This window comes from Micrasema longulum, unplaced genomic scaffold, assembly GCF_059751315.1.
Source record: "Micrasema longulum isolate JH-2025_06_02 unplaced genomic scaffold, ASM5975131v1 h1tg000113l, whole genome shotgun sequence".
Taxonomy (NCBI): Eukaryota; Metazoa; Arthropoda; class Insecta; order Trichoptera; family Brachycentridae; genus Micrasema; species Micrasema longulum.
This window is the reverse complement of record NW_028277319.1, coordinates 69,467-96,025: the sequence shown is the minus strand read 5'-3', so window position 1 is coordinate 96,025 and position 26,559 is coordinate 69,467. Positions and strand designations below refer to the sequence as shown.

General features: G+C 31.0%; 2 protein-coding genes across 5 annotated transcripts; one reads left to right on the top strand and one right to left on the bottom strand.

Annotated features, from left to right (window-relative positions):
* Positions 1–96: 96 nt before the first annotated feature.
* Positions 97–15,286, top strand: Mppe (Metallophosphoesterase). 4 transcript variants are annotated; one of them, XM_088238944.1, is made up of 9 exons: positions 185–230; positions 1,157–1,192; positions 4,022–4,150; positions 4,266–4,478; positions 5,093–5,255; positions 5,342–5,593; positions 7,423–7,660; positions 8,668–8,849; positions 8,957–9,088. In XM_088238944.1, the coding sequence occupies exons 3-8, from the start codon at positions 4,134–4,136 to the stop codon at positions 8,709–8,711; spliced, it is 927 nt and encodes a 308-aa protein (XP_088095070.1). In that variant the 5' UTR covers positions 185–230; positions 1,157–1,192; positions 4,022–4,133; the 3' UTR covers positions 8,712–8,849; positions 8,957–9,088. The 4 variants fall into 4 exon arrangements, with proteins under 4 accessions (XP_088095060.1, XP_088095070.1, XP_088095053.1 ...); XM_088238927.1 differs by lacking the exon at positions 8,668–8,849 and having other exon boundaries at positions 8,957–15,286; XM_088238937.1 differs by lacking the exons at positions 185–230; positions 8,668–8,849 and adding an exon at positions 276–426 and having other exon boundaries at positions 8,957–15,286.
* A 257-nt stretch (positions 15,287–15,543) lies between these two features.
* Positions 15,544–17,440, bottom strand: LOC148284506 (glucosaminyl-phosphatidylinositol-acyltransferase PIGW-like). Its single transcript, XM_088238791.1, has 2 exons — positions 17,300–17,440; positions 15,544–17,211 (listed from the first exon to the last, which is right to left on the bottom strand). Exon 2 carries the CDS (start codon positions 17,187–17,189, stop codon positions 15,822–15,824), a length of 1,368 nt encoding a protein of 455 aa, XP_088094917.1. The 5' UTR covers positions 17,190–17,211; positions 17,300–17,440; the 3' UTR covers positions 15,544–15,821.
* Positions 17,441–26,559: the final 9,119 nt, after the last annotated feature.

Sequence of the window (26,559 nt, the reverse complement as noted above, 5' to 3'; positions counted from 1 at the left end):
AAATACTTGCTTATTTTATGGGGAAAAAAAAATATCGTGAATATTTTGGACCCGTATTACTAAAAAAACAAAAGCAGAGAAAGCCAAAGATAAAGTGGAGAAGCGAAAGCGACAGTACCTATTAAAAAATATAAGTATATGTCAAGTGTATATACCTTTTGTTTATGGTTAAACGTCAAACAAACGAACGCCAACTTCGAATACTGGGATAATTTTTATTTTTGTCAAAGGTGTGTATATTTTAATTAAATTATCAATATTTATCTAATTAGCTATACAAGACTTAAATTTTGCTCTTTAATCGATTGTTCGAAAATAATGAAATGATGAATTTTCAAGAAAGGCATTAAAAATGTAGTTCTTTATTTTGAGAAACACAAAAAATTCAAGTCCATACGTTCATTAAACATACTGTACTGTTCTCTTGTAAGAAATAATTTAGATTTTAATTTATCAATATGGTCACCTTGCTATAATGTTCATGTTTATAATATAGAAATAGTACAACATAAATTTCTACAATATATAAACTACAAATTAAACATTCCAATACATAATGTGAGTTGTGACTATTAACACTGCTCAAACTGACGCCATTTTCTGAAAGGAGAACTATTAATGATCTCATTGTACTGTATAAAATTGTAAACTATCTTTTTGGCGTCCCAAAAATACTTGAATTGATTAATTTTAGAGTACCTGCTGTCATCACTAGGAGTACTTTATTGTTTCATTGCTCTAGTACTTCTTTCAACCAACATAACAATTCATTGATACCAAGACCGCATATGTTAGATAGCAAAAATTGAAAAATTACTTGCTTGTTTTTTTAATCCTATACTTGTTTTTATTTGTTATAATATCCAATTGCTCTTAACTCTTTACCGCATGTCATTCCAAATTTGGAACATTCGACTTTTCTCATCAAAGATAACAACTACCGCAACCTGTGTGTTATGTTTTGAGATGATTCCTCACTGTAGACTCTGTTTTACCATAAATCAGACAGTAGCGCGCTATTGTGGACCATTCTGGTAGCTACAAAAACGTTGGTAAGCTGTCAGATCCATCATTTTGCTTGCTAGTGGTTTTTCTTTGCGCAATTTTATCAGTTTTTTTTCCATAATAAAAATATAAAAAAGTGCTTTTTTTTTAGTTTAAAATGGATCCTTGACACTTTCATAACAAAAAAGTAAGTTACAATATTCATATCATATTTATTTCATCAACTAAACTTTGTGCCATATTTGGAACATTATGCAGTCTTGTCATTTTCGATCGACCAAATCTGGAACATTATGCAGTTTGGTGGATCTTATACTTGGTAAAATTTGGAACACCATGCAGTTTTACATATTATTATATTTTACATAAAATGGTAACTCAGGATCGCACTTTTATCAACATTCCTGAAACCAGCAAGGATGATAACATATCCAACAATGATGATTATAAAATCCCCCATTATAACCCCACAAAAATATGTATCCCAGAAACTAAGGAGACACTAGAAGTGTATATGTTAGTGGGTGGTGTGTTGAGGAGCCTCTACGCCAGTCGGAGCTTAGACAGAAGAAACAGTTTATGATGTCGATCTTATTATTTATTTTACATTAAATTACAAATAGTTGTGTTCTTGTAAAATAATAAAATTGTGTAACACTGATAACAAAGTTTTATTTTCATAATAATTTACAAACGAAAGATTTGATTAAAATTTATGACTGACATAGTAACGTCCGTAAGAGAGTACTGAAGAGATGTGTAGTGGTCCATGAAACCGGTCCTCCTTTTGTATGCTGGATTCATTTTTTTAACTTTTTTTTTTTTTCAGTATGCATAAGAGGTAAAACAGAGTATTAAAAAATAAAGTATAATTACATGGAAATTAAATACATATTAACAGTAAAAATAGTAAACAAAAAAATCCCACAAAGGCATGGCCTGTTCGTGGGTATAGAATTTTTTTTATGAATTTTTGCTCCTATAATAAATATACAGTTTTAATATTGTTCCCTGATCTCCCACTACGACGGCGGGGAGGCAATGTCCTTTAGAGCGTTGTTCTGCCGAACAATTGAATTTGCACTGTCCGCACTTGGGTCAGTGGTAGCCGCTCTGGATTGAGGTTAGCACTGCGTGTATCGATTTCACTTACACGTGTGTGATGTGTCGTTGACCTGAGTTCGATGCTCCCCACAGTAGTACCAATTCTTACAACGAAGTTAGCGATTACGAAAAAGAAGATAAGCTTGAAGGTGAAGTGGCGCTTGAAGGGGATATCAACAACCAGCCTTCTACATCAGAGATACCTTTCTCGAGAATAAGAAAAATAAATAAAAAAGTCAACTTGGTGTAGTCTGATAACGGCATTGAATATGATGAGTCATTAGTTACATTAAAAAAGGCAAAAGACGACGCATTGAACTCCAATCGAAGTAGCTGAAGATGGTTTTAATCACTGGCCAGTGTAGCAGTCAGATCGGCAAAGATGCGAACTGTTGGGATGCTCACAAAAATCCCAAATAATGTGATAGAAGTGCAAATGCTATTTACGCCTCAACAAGGATCGCAATTGTTTAAAAAACTTTCACACCTAAATGTTATTTACAAAAATATCATGCTGAAAAATAAACAAATATGTTGTAATGATAACTTTGTTTTATTTTATTGTGTTATTAAAAACTAGAAGAAAAATAGTTATTTGAGACACCACTGCATGCTGTTCCAAATTTGGAACAAATTGTTTTTCCAGTATGTTTTTTCTGAAAACAAATGTATATTTTTTTCTCTATTTTTCCTAGGTTACATTAGATGCGCAAAATTACATATTTATTTCAAATGATTTAAATAATCCATGCGGTAAAGGATTAAGTTTTGGCAAATAGGCATTTTATACATTTTTCTTATATCTTATTTTATCGCGATAATATGCTTGCTTGATTATTAATTTTACTCACATTTTTCTTTCTTGCTTACCGTAACACTTTATTTACTTTGTTTGCTTTTCAGCATTTCATTTATTTTAATAACCTCTTTGCATTTTTTGTTTATGTGCTCACTGTTCTTTCTTGTTTACCTTAATTATTATTTTTTTTCTTTTACTTTGTATAACTTTTTAATTATATATTTTCTATTTTTTTCTAAATTTCTAACTTTTTTTTACTAATTTCACATCTTTTTTCTGTGTATTTTATGTTTTATTTTCAAGTACGTCAGCATGTATTTTATTATTTTTTGTAAATGGGTGTTAAAAATAAATAAATAATTATTAGGTATATGTTTTATATAAAAAAACAACTTTATTTTCTAAATGTAAATTTATTGTATATATTTGTTTTTTAATTTTGATTACAGATTTTCTTAGCTTTTTGCATTGTGATAACATTCGGTCTACTTTAATTATATTCATTTTTCAAATCAGTAATTCACCTCAAATCCATAAAAATACACATTTCAGTTATTGGTGTGCCAGAAAAATCTGAGAATTAATCATTTTTTCGTCATATAAAAGAGTTTCAACATAATCTGTATCAAATTTAGTATTTTTGATGACTAAACTATTTTAATGAATTAGTATAAATAGTCACTGTATAACTATGTCGGCCTCGTGGTGCAGTGGTCAGCGCATTTGCCTACCACGCAATAGGTCTCAGGTTTGATTCTCCACATGGTTGACATGAAATATTCATTTAAAAAGGTGTTTTTACACTAAAAAATTTCATAGTCCCTGGACTGGTACCTGAAGCGTAAGACTGATCATCTTACCTTCATGCAACAAAAACGATCGAGATACACTGCGATTGGTGTACCAATGCAGTGTCCTATGTACCATTGGGTGCAGAAAAGGAATGATGATAATGATGATGTATAACTATATTTGATTAAATTTAAATAGTACTCTTGAAATTTACCTTGACACCTTATATAATATTTTTGGTCATTTTGTTTCTATAGAAAGTAGAGCTATTAGTTATCTTGCAATTGTCATCAACATTGAGTTATAATTATATTATTTTAGGTTACACCTTCAGATTAAAATATAAATTGATAGATAAGAGATTTGGAGGTTAAACCCAGATTAGATTTTGGGTCTTAATCAATGAAAACTTGCAACTCAAAATCCTTTATTAATGCGTTTCATAAAAAGGTAAGACTTATTTTTTTTTATTTGAACAATCATTTTACAATCTCTTATGAACTTTTGTTAAAAATATTAAAGATTTAAATATTATTATAAATAACTTAACATTTTTTTCTTACAGGCATCATTTTTATTTAATTACCCTCCCTATTGTGCTAGTAACTTTTTATAATGAAGTTTTGACATATTTCATCCAAAGTTATAAGTGGCCATCATTAGAGTGTTCTAACAATGTTGGTTGTGTTAAAATTCTTCTGGTGGCTGATCCTCAGATCTTGGGAGAGCAGAGTGAAAATCCATTGTTTACGTTAATCTTTAATTGGGATAGTGATAGGTTTGTACTGATATTATTAGTTTGCATGATATACATGTGTAAAAGTGCATTTATACTTAATACCCAGTACCTACATAATAATAAATCGTCGGTCAGCATGCATTACCGCCAATCTACTAAATCAACTTTTTCCAAGAGACAGTAAAAACTGTTTTTAGAATCAAATCTAACAGTTTATTTACTCCGATCTGCGGTATTGTTCTACTTCATAAAGGTCACCTGCTATTAGTCTCTCGCGTATCGTATGATTAGGGAATATCTAATTATATGAAAATATCATTTTTGACAAAATTGTAGATTGGCGGTAATGCACGCCGACCGACAATATATATATAATATAGAGTCATGAAGAATAAAACATTGTTTAATAAAAAATACTAGGAAATATATTAAAAAATATTGTTTGATTGGCAAGATTCAATTGTTAAAAATAGAAAGTCTATAATTTCTTAAAAATACCATTGTTTTTCTAATAATATTATTAGGTATGGGCTGTTTAAAAATAAATAATATATATTTTTTTGCCTTAATGCAGCTGTTGAATTTTCTTATATTTATAAATAAGCATAAAAGCATTTTTGAAAATCTGTTTTTAAAATGTGTGCTTGTTACAGATTTCTTGCCAAAACATATGCTCATGTCGTGCCGTATTTTAATCCGGATGCCATAATATTCCTCGGAGATATAACCGATGAAGGGTCCATCGCAACTAAAGAAGAGTTTTATAGATACATTCAAAGATTACCAAGCATATTTAACTCTGAATATCCCATTAAGGTATTTCCATAATTTGGCTCTACAATATTAGTTCTTCGAAAATACAATATCTGTGCTTACTAAGGCTTTTTTTTTCAATTTTTCAGCATGTATGGCTTCCAGGTGATAATGATATTGGTGGAGAGAATGAACCGATTTACGTTGAAAAAATAAAAATGTTTAATGCAGCTTTTAAACAACCTGATATTATATCTGTCAAATCTGTGGACATCTACAAGACAAATTATCTTACCCAACTGCTCCCTGAATCTACAGCAGACTTTCATTCATCTAATTCAACCAAAATAGCAATATCACACATGCCTCTCCTGTTAACACGAGACACATACACCATGAATGTAAGATTATTTTATTTTAGATCAGATCAAAAAATACTTTACTCTTATTTTTATTTTCTTTGTGCATGTTTGCAATATTTAAAATTTTTCGGAAGATTAATGATTTCTGACAGAATGCTATGGTTGACATTTTGCTATTAACATCGTCGACGATACTGCAATACCAGGAAACTAAAGGGCTGTTTACATGTGTACAATACAATAGATATGACAATATTGTCTTGTCCCAGCTCCGTGAACAGTGCGACTACAGAACACTGGGACAATATAAAAATTCAGCCGCAGTTCACACGTGAGCGCTGCGAAAATGAATACACAACTGCGTTTATTATGAGCTCACAAAAAAAATATTTTTTTTATTATAAAAAATAATAAAATAAAAAAATTCTTGCTCCATTTTCGGCAGAAAAGTGTGCGGGAACAACACATTGACGTCGAGCAAATCCCTATTGTCACAAAGTCCTGTCTGTACGTGTTCACTCAAGGACAATGACAACACGTGCAGTGGTGAAGTAATCATTGTTCCGCAGAGATAGCTTGCCCGTCTATCTCGGTGGCGATGTCTCACAACATTTTTTTGTCTTGCAAATCGCTGTTTACACGTGGACAATGGTCGAGTCCTTGGACAAAACAATATTGTAGTGTCCACTGTTGCGGACGTGCATAACTAGTTGTTAAATAATATATAGAAATAAATATAAATGAATGGATAGATATGATAGCTAGATACCCCAGTATTTGTTCGCTGATCTAGGCCAACGCGCCAGTTAATGAATAAATCAGTTAAGTTCCTAACTCTGAACAGTGAACGAGTGTTTTAGTTCGTTTCTCTGCCCTGTGTGCTCCCGCTAATTGCCTTCGCTTCTCCCTGCCAGGGACTGCCTTCGCCTCTCTAGACCACTTGGACCGAGTGGAAAGTCCTTTTCAGGGCTATTGACGTTGACTTGCAGTCGGCGCAGTCGTGCCCCTACCTTCCGACTTTGTCTTTCGACTGTGTTTGGGAGGGCGGCTTCCCGTTTACGCCGGGAAGTTTGACTGCGGCAGACGCGGGTGACAAACCAGCGAGTCGTGGGAACGCATACATTACAGTCCATGTTTAAATGGCTTTTAACGAGTGAATTTTTCAGCAGAGGAACCCCAAATCATTCTATGTTACTTACTATTTTAATCAACTAAAAATACCGCCCAAGTATCAGAAAAACTTTAATTATTTAATGTAAAAATACCAAAAATTGAAAACTAACAGCTCCTAGTACCTATAAAGAATTTATTGCACTAAAACATTTACGTAAAAACAAACAGGTTTCGGTATTGCAGTGTCACCGACGATATTGATTGTATTCTTATAAATAATCAAATTGAATGATTTTGATAAAATTATCAGTAAAACTCATCCTCTGTCACCATGTCACCAGTCCTGAAGATGCCTACTTAGGCAAAGGCGCTCGTTGTTCAAATTAAATAACGTGAAACTAAACCAAGGAGTTTTATTGATAAACTATTGAGTTTTAACAAAAAATATCTACAAAAACATCAATATTATCTAATTTAATCACCCTGTAGCTAAAATGTTTGTTTCTTTTTCAATATTGTTTATTTTAGCTTTAGTAACATTGGTTATAGTTACTGAAGTACCCTTTGCTTGGTATTTACTTTTTTTAAATATAATAATAATTACAATATTTACAAGATTATTGCAAATTTCAAAAGTTAGCATTTTACCCAATGTTCTAATACTTTAAGGGGTTAATATCTATTACTTTCTTCAATAAGTACATAAACATTTTAGTTATGATAATATTTTTCTAAAAAAACAATTCAATTTTTAGGTCTTAACTCAAGTACAACCTTCAGCCATTTTTTCTGGGCACAGACACTCCGCCTCGTACTTGGTGGCTTCAAAACAATCTTCGTACAAAACCAATAAAGTCAGACATATAACGCCTCAAGATTCTGATCAAATCATGAAAATTGATTTGAAACTAAATGAGTTCCATGAGTTTATTGTTCCAACTTGTTCTTATCGAATGGGGATGAAAAATATCGGCTATGGAGCAGCTACAATAGGTGAGTTTGAGATTATTAAAAAAAAAAATATACTCATGAAATTTAAATTTGTGAAAAAAGAACATTTTCTTACACTACTCTTTTTTTTGTTAATGATTCTGAGGCTATGTATAGTATTTATAAATTTTTCAAAAAAGGTAATATTAAATATGCAGTGGTCTCTCAGTAATTCAGCAGATATCGGATCAGAGCACTGCCGGATCAATGTAAATCACTAATAATGATGCAACAAACAGCGAAACAGCAGAAGCTATGTTTTATTGCATACATATATGTATGTATGTAATACTGTATTGTACACTACACTAGCGCACCGGACAGATGTTGTCCTGACCAAATGTTAGCTTCCCTGCTATTGCTGGGCCCCGATTACAATGGGAAGATAACACTTATCTTCAGTTTTATCTACAAAGTAAAATTAAGTTTTCAGTATGAAAAATAGAATATGTTTACAATTTTTTTTCTTAACATGTTCAGTTACCGACGAAGATACATTGACAAGTGACATTTGACATTGAGTTTGACATTTCAATCTTTTCATTTCGTCATTGTGTGATTTGCTGTTGCTCAAAGCAAAATAAAAAAAAGAGTGTAATATCACCAGCCACCTACCGGGTCTAATAGTGAATCTAAACCATTCAGGAACCCACTCAAACACACACAAAAAATTTCATCGAAATCGGTCCAGTCCTTTAGCAGGAGTTCAGTGACATACACACGTACAGAAGAATTATATGTATAAATATTATTACATACTCGCAATTGAAGTGTTAACATAAACTAAAACTACAATAATGAAAAAATTAAACTTGCAACACAATACTACTGTAGTTTTGTATCAATAGTTTACATTATTCCATTGAAGTGGAAGGCCTCTATAAAAGCGCCGGATTACTGGCAGGGTCGGAGAAGTGAAGTGCCGGATTATAGACGGAGTACTGTAATGATATGATTATTGTGCTCCTATAAATAATAGAGTATAGATAATATTGATTTGTCCTTTACAGAATTTCAAATTGCCACCAATTTTTTGAGACCTATTGCGTTTTGATTTTCCATCAATGAGAAACAAAATAAGATATTATATTATACAGATAATATTATTCCAAGTTTAAAAAGGATTTAATGTGCCCCAAAAATTGAACTTCCTCATTACATATTATATCAAATACATGTATGTATTTTTAAGGTACCTGCTAAGAATATTTCTTTTTATATCTTCATATTTTTGGCATTCTTATGGCTATGGTATTCTCTATGTAAGTATATAATTTCGTGTATTTTTTTTATTTACAGATACAGTAAATCAAAAGCTCCAGTTTTCAGTATTGTGGTCACCTCAACGGTTTTTCCATATCGCACTCTATCTTATCCCTTTGATTGTTTTAACTGTGTATTTATTTATGTTAATTATTTATAAAATACTTGCACTAATTTCTCCATGTGTTCAGGCTGCACCCTACACCAGGGTATAAATAGATAATATTTTTAATTACTTTTGAATGTTATTATTCTAAATGAATTTGATTGTTTTTATTATTTATATTTGGTGCACGATACTGTTCATAAAATTATTTCTGTTAATTAAAATTCAGTATGACAACGGTCTTCAAAAAAATATGAAATATGTATCTATTCAGATTCATATTTATATTTTTGTCCACAGATTTCATCAATCATTCCATAAATAATAATTATTTTTAATTTAATAAAACTTCTCAACGCATACCTACTTTGACCAATACATTACTTCTCATATGCCCAATAACTTTTATAAATTAATATGCAGTGAGAAAGGCAGTGCCAAGCTAAGCCAAAATGTTGTTTAAAATTTAATAGAATGTATGTACCCCATATCATATTTCATTGGTGATACTGCAATACCGCGTAACCTGTTTCTTTTACAAAAGTGTTTTACTGTAATAAATTAGTTATAGAGATTAAGAGCCCTTAATTTTGAATTATTACTATATTTTCTCTAAATAATGATAATTTTTCCGATACTCCAGCGGTATTTTTGCAGGGGTTGATTAAAATCGTAAGTAATATTTTAACAGAACGCTTTTTACGTCCTCCTGCCAAAAAAATCAATTGATAGTTACGCGGTATTTAAATATCACAGACAATAGGTTTATATTTAGTTTGGTGCATATTTACATAAAAATTTAATTATGAAAAAGCATCATTAAATACAATATTCATATTGTATTATACATTACATTAAAGTACTAATCAAGTACACTTTTATCTACTATACAGCTGTATGGTAAACCCTGTGTCATCCAAAACCACAATGATCGCTATGAGCAAGATGACATAGAAGCAAGCAACCATTTGGTTTTTAAATTTGATTTTTTTTTCGTTTTCTTTTTGTTCATTTTTATCATCGCGGTTTCGGATGTGACAGGAATTACCATACACGCTGTGCTGTATAACACAGATTATTATTATTGGGTTTCTGAAATACATTTTGAAATATTTTTTAATTAAATCAAAATTCATTTAAAACTTAAATGGCAATTTAGAATGTGAAAATGTGATCACATTATGTTTAAAACATAATTTTTTGGGTAAATCTGAATTAATATCTTAATTTTTTTTTTAAGGTTTCTTTTTTAATTTTTAAAAATTGTGTACTTAAATTGAGAGGCTACTATAGTAAGTTGTGAGGGATATTAATGTAAATGATAATGTTCACAAAACTATAAAAAATACCTTTCTTTCTAGTATTGTGAATGGTTTCGGAGGATGATATGCCAAAATATTTTTATCCTACACTTGTTCATCCATAGACCAACCATCAAAATATGCGGCTTATTACGTCATTAAACAAAGCAATTAATATATTTTGTAATTCATTTAAGTTCTATGATAATGAATTCGTCATATTTTTCATTAATTGACACTGTCATTTATGTTTCTGTTCCCCTCTTCTGAAATAAAAATATATACATTATCTTAGAAAAATTATATCTGTACAGATATACATATTATGTATTACTTAAAATTAATATTACATATAATTCTTATATTTAGTGTTAACACAAGTTGTGTCCCTTTTTTTTCTACTTAAATGAACACCAAATGTAAAACAAAATGGTAAAGGTTATTTGTCATTCAAAAGAAAATATTTTGTTTTACAAGATATTCTATTTGTTTTTACGTTACATATATTATTTTATTTATTACAAGCCTTCAAAATGCAATGTTAGTGAGCTTTTTCGACACCTCTTTTTGTTCGTGATTTATCAAGGGAATAAAGCTGCCAAAGCTGCTCGTTATATTTGCGCAGTGTACTGTAAAGATGCTATGAATTATTTACTAATTTTTTGTATTTTTTTTGCTGTGCCCCCTCTTCTCTTCATTTGGAAAAAAGAACACACAACTTATGTTAACACCCAATGCAATAAAGAAATTTTACATTTAATGAATTGAGTACTTACTTCATTATGATGTAATCAGTTTGAACCATTGCCAAATTTTATGTATGTAAAGAGTAATCTGCCAATGTAAAGGAGCCTTGTGATACTTTTCGTCTAAAATTAGTAGAATATTAACAATATTCACTATGCAAAATTGTCATACCTGAATTAAGTTGAAGATGCAAAATAATTATTGTATTCATAATTCTCTATTTAATAACCTTATAGTAAACAATTTGTCGCAAATCTACAAAATACTAGTTTTTACACTAGAATATTTCATAATTCCTGGATTGGCACCTGAAGAGTAAGACTAATCGTCTTACCTTGATGTAAATTTTTTTATCAAGATACGCTGCAATTTATATATTGTTGAAGTGCCCTATACACCTCATCACGATTTTCGCTACATGCACAAAATTTAATCGGCCTGCAAATCACCCCACCGGAGATAAAGACTGCCCAGCATACAAAGCTGCCTTACTAAGAGATTTAGCGACAATTGATTATGGCTGTTAAATTCAGTCAGCTGAACGTTGGGCGTGCCAAAGCCGCTACCACTGAAGTGAGAGAACTTGCGGTTACTTTTAAACTGGATTTGGTTATTTTACAAGAACTATATGTATTTGATGGGTCTACTAAAGGACTTGGCCCTAATGCACGTTTTGCTGAATGCATTTCTCAAGGCTCTGTTTTGGGACCACTTTTGTGGAATGTACTGTTCGATGATTTTCTCAAACTTCCCCTTCCTTCATCTTGTATGATTCAGGCTTTTGCCGATGATGGATGTATTTTGATTGAGGGCAATAGCTGCAGATTCCTGAAAGGTGGCGCAGCTAATGCATTAAAAAAAGTAGCCGATTGGGGTATTCGACACAAATTAAGTTTTCCTTCTCAGAAAACCCAATTTTCAATATTAAAAGGATTCTGTATCCTCCTTGTATCAAATTCCTGGGCACCTTTATTTGAGCTTCATATTCTGTTTCCAACCTTGGTGTTATTCTTGCAAGAAATTTGTCTTATACTTCCCATGCTAGGAAAGCTGTGAATTTGGGAAACATGACTTTCCACAAAGTTGCACCCTTGGCCGAAGCCAGCTGGGGGTTGTCTTTTGAAACTTCAACAGTCTATTATTATTCCATTTTCTTAGGCATCGTGTGCTACACCCAAAACCTAAATTAGTACCTAAAAAACAGGTTTGCATTTTTTTTTTAAAATCTTTGATTGTTTTTACATTTTTGGCATTGTATACTGACAATATTATATTCATAAATTAATGTTCAACGAATTTCATTTTATTAAATTACCAGAGAAAAGTGGTTGTATATAGTAACGCTTTATCAGTATACTAAAGTATGATATTGTTCACCATGTATATTCAGTCAAAATAATGAGTTTCTTATTTACTAATTGATTACTATGAATTATTAGGTATCCTTTGGTTCAATAGAATGGTCTGCTATGCCAATAAAGGCTTCTTGGACATCTAGCAAATAGTGTGTAATAATGGATCATAAAGAGCTCTAGAATATTCATAACAATGTGTGGGGCTTCCAGAAAAATTTACTGATCATGTAAAAACCATTAATGAATACAATTGGATCAAAGAATGTATGTTATTTTTTTTAAATATTTGAGTATTTGACAACAAATAAATGAACATGTGTATTTTGTTTAATGCTAACAAGTATTATTTAATGTATTATCTTTATATTTCATATATGAGCCCATAGTAAGTGAAGTGAAATAAATGACATTTCAAAAACGAAATAAACTCATTGCTTTACATTTTTGTAATCGGTATGATTCAAATCCCCTTTTTCCTGATTCTTCATGTACAAACATCATTGTTAAATAAAAAGAACAAAAAAGTTTAGTAAAAAAAATTAGGCAAAATACTTATAGAGACAAAACTTGAAAACAAAAGTTTTACCATTTTGTCAGATTGTTCACTTCACCAATAATGAACTCCTATATTAAAACTCACCGAGTTATCTGTCCATTAATATTAATAATTTTTAAAAAGTATTAATGTAAATTAGTAATGACATATTTATATGCTATTTTATTAATATTTTGCACATGTCAATAATATTGTAGTCATCGGTGTTTTTTTAACCCACAATGTTTTGATTAGAATATTTTTTGTTTGTTGTTTTTTAAATTGCATTTAAACACCCATTCTATGAGTATTTATACTATAAGTTATTTAGTATTTAATAACAATGTTTAAATAATGATATCTTAAAATTTCCATAATAATTATTAAGTTTCGTTTAAATGATGAAATTCAGTGGTTTTTTTTATTTGTTAATAGACTATCAAACTAAGCCAAAAATATATGTATTTTATTTTTATGTATTGTATCATCATCGTAATGATTTTATGTCTTGTATTTTTGAAATTCCTTCACCCGTGATTATGATGTCACTAGTTGTCAGTGAGTTTTCCTGACATTTAAAAAGTGAACCCTGTGAGCATGAAAACACATTAAACATGGCTTCCCAGAAACCAGAAATTTATTAAAACATATAATTCATTGGCTAAGAGCTGTTCATTAGAACTTGCGACGTTTTAAAGTACACAGTTAATTTTTATTCCCATATTTTCGAGAAACTTTATTGTACAGCTTTTTTTACCGCATGTAAGAAAACATTTTTTATAATTAATTTACCGAAGCACTGAACTATCTCATTATCTAAATATATAATTTGTTGAATTTGAAATACCTCTACAAACCACAGATAGCGTAAGTGGCATCTTATTTTTAACATTTATACTACTTATACCTTTATTTATTTTTTATATTTACGTATATATTATATAACTGACTTAAAGTTTCTGATTAAAGAAAAGAGAGAAAACATTAATAATCATTGATACTGACACAAGGTTTTGTTCTTTACTACAGTCAAACTTGGTTATAACGCACGGAAATAGCGAGATCTCGGATATAATGAGGAAACATAAGTTGACATTTTAGTTTGTGGTTTTCTCCATACATTGATTAACTTTTTTAACGAGCTTCTTCTCGGACATACCGAACAAAAGTATTGTCAACAGTTGAGCAAAAACTCTTCAATTGTTTAAAAACATCATTTTCGAAATAAGAACCTAGGTAATAAAATCTAAATGGGGGACTAACTTATTATCGATGCCGCTGGGTGTTGGGATCGGTTTATTTCTATGATACTATGTAAGTGTTTAAGTACCTGATTGGTGTTTTCGCCGACAGTGTCACACATATGGTTGAAATTGCTCGTAAAAAATCCAAGCTTTGTGAACTTAGTAAGCACTGGTTTGGCACCTAATTACAATTTACAACTTCTTTTGTAGTTTCTAAATAACATCCTTGTTTCGGGGGTTTTTACAATGGTTTTTTTTCAATGTCCTATTATCAATGTATAATGAAAATTACGATTGGGTAATGTCAGATAAGTTAAAATCTAACCCTTGAATTGTAAACATGACTACTAAACAAGCGGAAGTGTTTCAATTTGCGAAACAGTGGCAATTATTTGTAAAATAGAACATGGCGCGAAATATGTTAATAAGTGTGCAAAAAGTTTTCTCTATCCTTATCACATTGTAAAAAAATACGAATGTTTATTTATTTAAATTTTCAAAAGTGACAATATGCAATGGCGATTGGATTTAAAATATCGTTCTCCGGTAAAACGAGTAATGCTAATAACAAGCAAATTCAGTCATTCCCGTCTTCCTCATAATATCCAAGTTCGACTGTATAATATTATCTACCTCTATGGTATTATAAGTGTAAAGAAACTGAAACGAGATGTGGAATCCTTTATCAAAACAATGTTCATGGTTTTTTCCTATATTATTTATGAATTGAAAACACGAGTGGATTAAGGCGTTATGTCACAAATTTGAAAAAATGTGCTTTTTTCCCTTAAATGAAGATTTTATGTACCTACAGCTCTTTCACGTATAGCCAACTGCACCATCAAAAAGTACCGGAAAAACGATTTTAAGAGCAAATGAAGGTGTTGTTTTATCAGCAATTGTACCGGTGTTCAAAACTTCAACCCCAGATATTTTTGCTTTTTGTTAGGTAACACCTTTATCCACTTTCCTGCCCTTTCTGTGTGCAATACAGCAATATGTAAACAAGTTTTATTTTTGCACAAATACAGTATTAAATATGTTTTGAAAATAAAATAAATTGTTTCACATAAATTGATTTTGTTATTTTTTTACAATTCGGTATCTTATAATAAATTGCTACATGGCAATTAGCCGTTTAATATTTGTAAAAAACATATAAAAAATACATAAATAATGTGTTGACTTTTTAGGTACCTGCATTGAGTGGTAACCGAAAGTTTTCTTAAATGTAGAATTTAAAAATCGGTTTTGCTTATTTTTGTGTTCAAATTGATGTTGCATTTACACTGTAGAATTCTTTTTCATTATTGATGTAGAAAATAAAACAAACAGTTTAATGTTTCTATAAATTTTATTTAAATGTATGGAATGGTTTTATATAAGGATATGTGCATAACTTATCTTAACTTAAACTAAAAATACTTCTTTGGTTTAATAGTTTTTTCTATTCACCTATAAAACTGTTTAGTTTTGATAATATAGATAATAATATTAAGATAATAACATAGATAATAATAATTTACTTAAGTACCTACTATACCTTAGAATGATACTGATAAATAATTAAATGCCAAGTATGTATTTGGGTTTAACTTTTTATTGGTTCACATTTAGGAAAACACTGATTTGATGAAGTTTCCTTTCATGTCAAAGCCAATTATGAAGGTTATAATGGATATCATGTACATTCCTAATATTAATAAACTTTTAAATGAGTCAATTAATAAAGTCTGAAAACTTAAATTGATTAGCCCGGTGACTAAATTACTAAGTAAGAAAAACAACAAACCGTTTTCATTTATAGCTGAGTAAATTACAGGAAGTGAGTAAACAGGACTAGATTTTTTTGCCTTACTTTCTTGCTTGACGGTAGAAATCTCATTTATTTCATACAAGTAAAATAGCGTAAGGTGAGTTGTTCCTATAGCTATTACAAAACAGCAGTATCCTGCATTAGCTAAACATCTAGAAACCCTTAAATACGGACTTAGATGCACAGCAAACCATGATACTAATACAATATACAGGAGACTTAAGATTACATCACCTTCCTTATCATCCTTATACTTCTCTCTGACAGCTCGTCCTATATGTGAAGATATTAAGTACAAGGCTATGTAGCCGGTGCAGGAGACTATTCCTTCTCTATTAGCTGTCATAAAGTTGTACCGACCTATATTACTAAAAACCCATGCGCTAAGTCCCATTTGTAATGTTATTTCATGAAGACATATTAATATAATACCGCAAGCTAGAGAATTTCTTTCTTTGAAGATGCACATTATCGTGACTGCAATAAATTTGGTAATGGAAAGAGTGATAAAGAAATTCCAGTGAACTCCGTATTCAGTTGTGTGTTGTTGATAGTCTATCTCCTTAGTAACTATCGCTCTGCCGATGCCCAATAACATTAAAATAATACACTGCTTGGCATTTAACTCTATGGTCTTAAATAAACTGTGCCTAGACACTTTAGAGGGTACCAATGCATTGCAGAATACAAATATCCCAACACCGGTATCCATAAGGCTATAACCGTGTTTCTCAGTCTTGGCCAAGAATCGAGGGAATATATTAAAATCAACAGCGAGAATTGAAAATGCTGTAATTAAGAGTGTCATAGATCTCATGCAAGAAATACACTGCCATTTTCTTCGGCGATCTATTTTTGCATTCCAAGCTGCTTTAAGGTTGAACTGATTGTAATGAATTAAACAAAAAATAGCAAGAGATACGTAAAGCCATATAAATCGGAACTCTATTAATACAGTAGTTCCTATAATCAAAGGAATAACTATTATAACATACTCCAATAATAATTTATAAAGGATGCTGCTAACTCCTAAAAACAGTACAATTTGTTTTAAAATACACGTTGTTAAAAAGTTTGGCAGTATGGTCATGAATGTGTCAGCAGCTGAAGTTCCATTATGATTCTGCATAAATCTTTCATGATAAGATTTGTAATCTGTTTCCATTTTTCAGCTTTGCTAAGCTTGCCTGAAAAATAATTTAATATCTTGGATTAAATTATTGTATATTTATGGATACCCATAATGCAAATAGTGTATATAATATATGTACATACTTCTGCAGTGATACGATAATTGATTTTTTATATTTCTCAGTAAGTACTCAACAAAAGATATTAAACATGCTTTGTTTTTTTTACAATATCTTTTTCAGTGTAAACAGTACTTTCTTTAAATGTGTCAAATTGAGTGATTTTATTTATCATGAGATACATGTTGTAATATCACATTCATCACGCACATAATATGAATATGGGAACAATCAGTATTTAAAGATTACACACGGGAACCATAACTCGAAACGATATTCACTAGAACCTATGACCGCTAATGCTAACGACAGTGACAGCACAGATAGTGACAGACAGAATCGTAAATTACAAATTCTACTCTTACAAAACGCAAGAACCACGACAGAACTGACAGATAATGTTTGTCAAAAATTTCAATTTTTCGTAAGCGGTTGGCGACCCTGGCTCTGGTAATGCTCCCTATACATCGTCTGTGTACTGGCAGCGCCACTAGCGACAAAATTTTCTTAAAGAGCCCAAGCAAAAATCTTGTGAGCCAGCGGCTTCCAACCAGGGAGGCGCCAATTTTCAAAAAATAAATGAATAGTTTTCATACCATAAAATTTACAAATAAATTGAACTTCACATCGTAACGTAATAGAAAAAAATTCAGCGAATGAACGTTTCTTTTTTAAAAAAAATTAATACATACCTTTAATTCCTGTTGAAAAATATTATCTTTTTATTATTTAATACGTGTCTTTATTAAAGGTGGTAAAAAAATCGAAACTTTAATTTAAAAAAATGTTATTTTTCCGATACAGAAACAAAAAATGAAAATAAAAAACGGTTATACCAGTAACAGTTATCAGCTAATTTTTAGTAACAGCTGTAACATTTTTTTTATAAATTAGAAAATTTAACGGTTAAAGTGTAGTTAAACCATAGCCGCCCCCTTCCTCCGTGATCGTTAAAAAATGTTTTTTTAAATAACAGTTTGATTTTTTTTTACAACTGTTCCAGCAATTAATTTGTGAGACTGTAACTGTTACTGCTACTTCTTTTTAATAACAAAATAAAACGGGTGAGAGGCGAGGAAAAAATATTTTTTCAGGGAGGCTCAAAAGCGTGAAGGTTGGAAACCGCTGCAGTAAGCCAAACGGTCATAAAATAAATATTCAAAATAAAACTTGGTTTAAAAGTATGAGAAGAAGAAATATTCTCCCGTAAAATAAACCGTTCTTGTTAGTTATGATGTTTTGGCGATCATGCCGATCATGGCTCGATATTTTAAATTTTCATGTTAGAAATAATATTTTATCCTATTCCATTTTTGTATGGTGTCGGGGTTAGTTTTTTTTATTTTTTTTACTAATGAATCTCATAAATGGAACATGTTTGTTTTTATTCCATCGATCAATTCTAGATCCTCTTTTTAATATTTACATAAATGATATTTTTTACTGCTTTGAATTTGCCCTGTACGCTGACGATATTAAATTTTTTACCAAAATTAAATCTTTAGAAGATATTGACAACCTCCAAAAAGACCAAGATAGGGTCGTTAAATGCTGCAATAACAATTTCCTTTATTTTAATGTCTCCAAATGCTATAAAGTGACCTTTACCAGAAATAAAATAATAATACCATCCTTTTACCTTATAAATGCATGTAAAATTACTGAAGTAGACTGTATTCGTGACCTTGGAGTATATTTGGATAAAAAATTGACAAATGAAGAACAAGCAAGAAGACAGTAAGCAAAGCTTACAAAACATTGGGCTTTATAATAAGAGTCTGTAAGCCATTTAACAATCCACAGACATTAAAAACACTTTATTTTTCACATGTACGCAGTATCCTTGAATATTGTTCCACTGTCTGGTCTCCTAAATATTCCAAATATATTTCGGGAATTGAAAGAATTAAAAAAAAAAATTGAATCACCTAAACTATCGTCAATATTTACATTTCAATAACTATGAAGAAGCTGCAGTACATCATAAAATTGATACCTTACAATCTAGAAGAATCATCAATGATACTGCTTTCCTTTACAAAATATGTAATAATAACTTAGATTGCCCTCAACTGCTTGAAAAAATTAAAATTCGTATTCCTCAATGTACAACTCGGCTGCAACAATGATTTCATGTTGGTATTTCAAGCACGAATAATAATAAGAATGCATCATTGCCCAGAATTTTAAATAATTATAACACGTTTTTTGCTGAAATAGATATATATTTCCGAACTTTAAACAAATTGAAAGAAAATGCTAGAACCCTGATTAAAAATAGTAATTATAATTTAATCTAACTGTACCTAACTAATATTTGGTTTTTTGTGCACTTTAATATTGTAATTATTTTCTCTTGTTTGACAGAAGAAAGAAGGGAGAACTGATAGCTCCGTATGAATCCACCGGCAAAGGATTTTTAAGTTCGATTAAACAAAAAACTTTTTATTTTTATTTTTATTATTTCATCATTATTGTAATATTTTATTTATTTGTTTCGTGTGGAATCATACGGAGTGGCTATTTTAATGTGTGCTTTTTTTCTTCTTTTTTGACACTGTATTTAGTAATGTATAGAAAACTATAATTGGCCTAAAATGTTGATTTATTTGTAATTTTTTTTGGCTGTTGTTTTCTTTTTATAAATAAATAAAATAAAATCTACTTTTATACATCTAGTAAATGTTATAACCGTAACTCTCCAAAAAAGAGACTAACTCATGTGCTTGGACTTACACTTTTATAGTTATTAATTTATAAGAGTTTATATTATCTTGAACATACAAGTACATCAGAAAAAAAAACATAGGATATATAAAGAAAAACAGAAAATATTAATACATTCATACTTTTTAAAAATTAATGCAGTTTTTACACTTGCTCAAAAAAATTCTTTACATTTACCTTGAATTTATTTATAGATATATTCGTTTAAATAGTTTTTAGTTTATTGGGGAGATTATTGTAATTTTTGACGCCTTTGAAGACAAAGCTATTTTGATCATGACTTGTGTGGAATTTAGGGATTTTAATATTATTTTGGTATCTGAGTGACTTATTCGTCTCAAATTCTTTTATTTTTTCTTGTTTATAAATTTGTATAGTGGAATTTATTTTATAAATAGTGTCTATTGTATAAACGTTGAATAATTTTTATACACTGAAAGTCTCAGTTCAATATTTAATGTTGAGGGTTTCTTTAAAATTACTTTAATAATTCAATCTTTGTACTGTTTTAGAGGGTTTAATATATTGGCATATGCACCACCCCATCCAACAATACCATATTGTAACAAAGATTGTACAATTGAGTAAAAAGCTATTTTTAAATTATTGATTATTGAAAATATTCCTTAATCTAATAAATATGTATTTACATTTTCTAATATGTTTAACTAGTTCACTAATATAGTATTTCCATTTTAAGTTTTGGTCTATGTATACACCAAGATATTTAATTTTATTTGTTGTGTCAAGTGCTGGACATGTTAGATCGTGGTTAGTTTTGTTGTAATTGCTTTGGTGAATAATTATTTTTACTACTGAATCTAAATTTTTTTTATTAATAAAAAATGGGATGATTTTTTTCTTTTCCGTAAATAGTGAATAATATATTTTTGTTAAACCATAATTTCAAATTTATTTTTAACGTCATTGGCTACTAAATTTACCGAGTTCCAGTTAACTCCTTCAACTAAAACAATCGTATCATCAGTTGGTGAACAAATGTGATAAACAATATGGTATTATTATTATTTTATATTGGCGGCCTCTGTGGCGTAGTGATTAAGATACTTGACTCGTGCACGGAAGGTTCCAAATTTGATTCCCGGTAATAACACTAATATTGATTGAGACTTTTTTCAAGCCTGGGTGTTCTGTATTGTAATTCACCACTGTAATTGGGCCTCCTTGTCTGTTGTGGTGCGAAAAAGTACAAATACAAATGGCAGATTGACGAAAACTAATAATAGTATTAATTTTGTTTCTGTTTACATGAACGGGTATTTAATTTTTAATAACAATTTAGTACAATGAGAAAAAAGACATTAGGTAATAAATATTTGCAACGTGTAGCAATGTTTCATTTATCATTTAAAGATCTCACAGTTATAAAATGCGAAGAATTTGTTTCATTTTCGGAAGCTGTAATAAAAAAAACATAAAATTAACATTAGATGAAATATGTTTGCACTGTAAATGATTTATTGCTAGCAGCAACATGTTACATACTATAAATAATTTATTACTAGAAGTCAACAAGTTACATGCTAAAAAAATCATTATCATGTAATCACCCCCCGGGCTTTGTTTTATCGGTTCTACGGGCCTCATTAAATCAGCCCTTAGGGCCTCGGTTGATTAGGATCACGGGCATCTAGAAATATCGCCCTTTTGGGCTTCATACTTTTGTTTGTTTGGAGCTATCTAAATGTAATAAAGATGAATCTGTCACTTCAAAGAATGCAATGAAAACCACACAAAATTTACAGAAGTATCAAAGCAAACCTATCGGTTAGTATGCAATTAAAATTGAATAGTGAACAATTTACAAATAATGAAGGTCAGCTGTTGGCGATTATTAAATGCCAATTAATTCGGCCCATCGGGCCTCATTTAATTGTCCCTACAGGCCTAATTATCCCTTAGGCCTAAAGCTAGGGTTTCCTAGGACAGCGGTGTCCGTATCTTAACGGCCGTAGTGAACGGTGATGCGGTGGACAGCCGTCGTAGTGGTGACTAGAGAGTGGTTTTATTTTTTAACGGTGTTATCAACACCATTTTTATAGGAAACCACTCTCTAGTCACCATTACGACCCGACTAGGAAACCCGAGCTTTACTGTCCCTTTTGCCTATTTAAATCTGTCCTCTTGGCCTTATTAAATCCCCCAGTTGATCAACTCTTTGGGCCTCGGTTAATTAGAATCGCGGATGCGCTGTATAAGTTTTCCATAATACAGATTAAAATCAATATTCATGTATTTGAAAAGCGCCCTTGAGGGATTATATTATGGAACTGGCGTTTTATAAGTTGTAATGATAAAACGCGTATTTTATTTTCGTGATGCAAAAAAAAATTTCATCAAAGAAAATTTATAAATACTCGTATATTCTCACAGTCATTAAAACTTTGTGATGCTTATATTACAAAAACAAAAGTACATTCAAATGAGCGTATATTTGAATTGTTCTCTACACATGAGATTATAATGTACGGAAGTACACTACAACATAAATGTAGGAAAAGTTTGTGAATACACTCTACATCTTAAGTTTATAAGTGAAAATTCTTGATGGAAGTTCATTGTAATTTATTATATAAATAAAACACGAGTGATACTTTAATCCACAAATTTGGAATATCCAGTGACCGGTTTCATCGCTTTCGCGATATCTTCGAGACTGGTATCTTTATTAAAGAGTTAAATGTATTTATACAGAACAGAGGTAAGGATAGATAATTCAAAGTTATATGTAAGTAAATTCAATAAAGTTATTTTTATCTTAAGGATCATTATCAACAAATTTTCTTTGGGTTAACTAATGAATTGATATAATGCTATTTTAATGAGTTTAAGTATTTTATTTTATTTTTGGTGTCCCATCCTTCGTGAGTGTGGTTTTGTAAATAATGATTTCTGAAAAACAAAGGGTAAAAAGTCATTAGTAAAATTATATTACAATGGGTAAAGTAATGGAGAATGCACATGGGGTTTATTTTTTAATCTATTAATATCGAGAATTTCTAATTTGTCAAGTTTATGGCCTTTAGGTGCAATATGAATTATTTTTACATTATTTTCGAATTAAAAAATGGGATGGGACACCAAAAATAAAATAAAATACTTAAACTCATTAAAATAGCATTATATCAATTCATTAGTTAACCCAAAGAAAATTTGTTGATAATGATCCTTAAGATAAAAATAACTTTATTGAATTTACTTACATATAACTTTGAATTATCTATCCTTACCTCTGTTCTGTATAAATACATTTAACTCTTTAATACCAGTCTCGAAGATGTCGCGAAAGCGATGAAACCGGTCACTGGATATTCCAAATTTGTGGATTAAAGTATCACTCGTGTTTTATTTATATAATATAAAACACTCTACGTCAGTTTATTACGGTCCATAAAATAACAAATTAGCAAAAAGGGTCAACATATATCCCAAGAAAATTTAACCGACTTTCGAACTTTTCGACTTAACGCATTTGCGCACTTATCGTACCAAGTTGACATAATTTTAGCAATGAGCCCCGAATAAGCAGATGAAAGTTAATACTGGGAGATACCATAGAAAGAGAGAAGAAATCATAGAAAAAATGGACCTTTTGCATTATTTGTGCAAAGCGACAACACTGGGCTGATATTCTAAACGATCACGCGGCCGTAGAAAAAGCTTTTATAGAGCATATTTACTTACTAAATACGCGCTATAAAAGTGTTTTTAGTGTTTTTGTAAAAGATGTCACCTAAATGGTAAAACGTATAGCTAATGATTGCATCATCAGCAATATCTTTGTGGTCCCGTTGTGCAGTCATATGAGCCACAATATCTTCGATATTTTCAGAGAAACTGCCTTCTCCGGGGCCCGTGTACGCTGAAATAAAATATATTTAAAAACATTATTAGATTTTTACGGCCATGCCATTACGGAATTAGAGTACCTGTGTTATAGGAATAGCTATTCATTACCAATAATATTTTGAGTATGGCTTTAACCATCAGGAGATTCCATCAAGATTAACAGTTATTTTACAAATGGTGGAGAATCTCTTCACCGGAAAGCCATAAACCTTATAAACGAATGATCTTATTCGTTTCCGAATTAATTACCATGTAGTTATGGTAGGTACCAATGTATTTATTCAGCCCCAGAAAACAATTAATCAATATTTAAAAAAATGTTACAGGTTTCAGATGTATGATTTATAATAATGGTATTAATAACAAATAAGAACGAGTATTGTTACGTACGTTTTCTGCAAAAATGTCCATCGTTAATCAACCCACCAAGACAGCTGCACTTCTGGTGGATGCAATAGGCTTCATCAGAATTTTTTGGTCTTTGTATGTCAATGTATGTGCAGTCTCTGTCGGTATTACAGGCTCGATTAAGTACTGAAACGAGAAGCTTTTGCAATATTGTATATACTCTTTAGACTAAGACCATACTGCTTGAGTATGGTCTTAGTCGTAGGTAGGTATAAAAAGAAATCTCACCTAAACGCTGAACACACTTCAAAACTGATACATCTAATACGGTATCACCTGGACAGATGCATTTAAGAGAATCATGACATATGGACCCTAAAACACTTTCTGTACAGTTTTGGTCCATCGAGCATGTCCTGCCCATCACGCACTAGAATTAAAACGCAATAGGTAATATTCATCGCGTTTTCAAATGTGGGTATAAAATACAGTGGAACTCCGTTTATCCAAACTCCAGGCATCTGGATTGCCAAATATCCGGATTGTTATCAGAAAATAAAACCTAAAAATAAGGACCTCGCTGCTCGTAAACGAGTCTGTTAGTCATAACTTTGCTGGACATGTTTTTATGTAGTACCTAAGTTTTTAATGTGATTCCAATTCGCTGGATTATTTCAAAGGCAATAAAAAAAGTTATACTAGAGTGAATTTTGCGTTTTATTTCAAAACATTGCCTTAATTTAATGGGTAATCCAATTATCCGTATTTCTGCATATCCGGAAAATGTCTTGCACGCATTAATCCGGTTAGTTGGAGTTTTGCTGTGTGTAATTTTTAGATTTCACAGAAGATTTAAAGAGTTTTCTTATTGAAATATTACTTGTATTAGCCATTTTGATAGCAGTTTTGCTTTGCAAACTTTCACATAATTCACGTGAAATAAGAATTATAAGCGATTTAAAGGGATAAACTAATTGAAGTTTCTAACTGGTAACCGGAAAATCTACAACTGTTTACACTACGATAAAGAAAAAATAAATTAATACTTTATAAAAGAAGAGTATGGATAGTAGAGTTGCACATAGATGATTCATAAATGACACAATTCGTCATGATTCGCAAGTTTGACCGTTTGACCCAACTCTCATATCTAACTATATAAGAAGATTCCTACTATAAAAAAACACAGATTTCACAGACGAACTCGATGGAAAAGGTGAGGTTACAAGTAAAAAAGAAAGCGGGGATATTAAATAACTGAATCATTAAAAATCACAATGAGGTCGGAATAACACGAAAATGTATGGATTTGTTTTGGTTTAGTAGGCTATAACTTTCTCATTCCTAGCTACCGATTACCGACGCCGATGGACAGCCTCAGCTGAGCGTCGGCGTCGGTGATGACATCGGCCAAGGCCTTTATTGAAGATTAGATAACTGTACCTTTTCTGAGAATCATAAACAAAACTAACGTGGGTTTTCCTGAATCGTTTAATTTCAGAAACTCCAGCAGGTTTAAAAACATTTGAAACGTTTTTTGAATGAATTCGTATAATGCTTTCTAGGCGGAAATATGGTTTTTTGTATGAAATAGAACCATAATAGCACTAGACAAGTACTTTCAGTTTAATAGCTACTTTCAAGTAAAAATTCTGAGAAATATAAACGATTGAAGATTCGTCTACCTCGTGGTTTACCGATCAGTGCATTTGTCACAATGCATCGGTTTGATTCTCGAAAAGGTCGACATGAACTATTTATTAAATATGTGATTTTTCACTGCAATATTTTGTAATCTGCGCACCCGCGCTGCTATCCTAAACACTCTCGCGGCCGTAGAAAACGCTTTTATAACGCAACTTTACGTACCAAATACGCGATATAAACGTGTTTTCTTCGGCCACGAGAGCATTCAGAATAGCAGCGCTTCGCTGGTGCGTAAAACTGATCATTCTGCCGTTTTGTAGGTATAACAAATGATCGCTCATAACTCTGTGATCGGAGTAACAATGTAGAATGTAGTGCCATTCACCATTAGGTGCGTATGATTGATTGATTGCGTATACCAATGATGATCAATGTTTTTGCACCAATGTAATAATTTGTTTACATCTCATGGTTATTGATAGAAACTGCCCGTTTATTTGTGCATATCAAACCTCTGTATTGTTGAATTTTACTAACGCTCCCGCACACTCGCATGTCTCGTTGTTCCGGCAGTAAGCTCCACGCATAGATAGGCACATCGTATCTGAAGAGCACCCTGTTCCCAAACCTGTATTCCAAATTAAATAAAAAAGTGTCATACCAGATCTTATTTACCAATAACCAAGAGTTTAT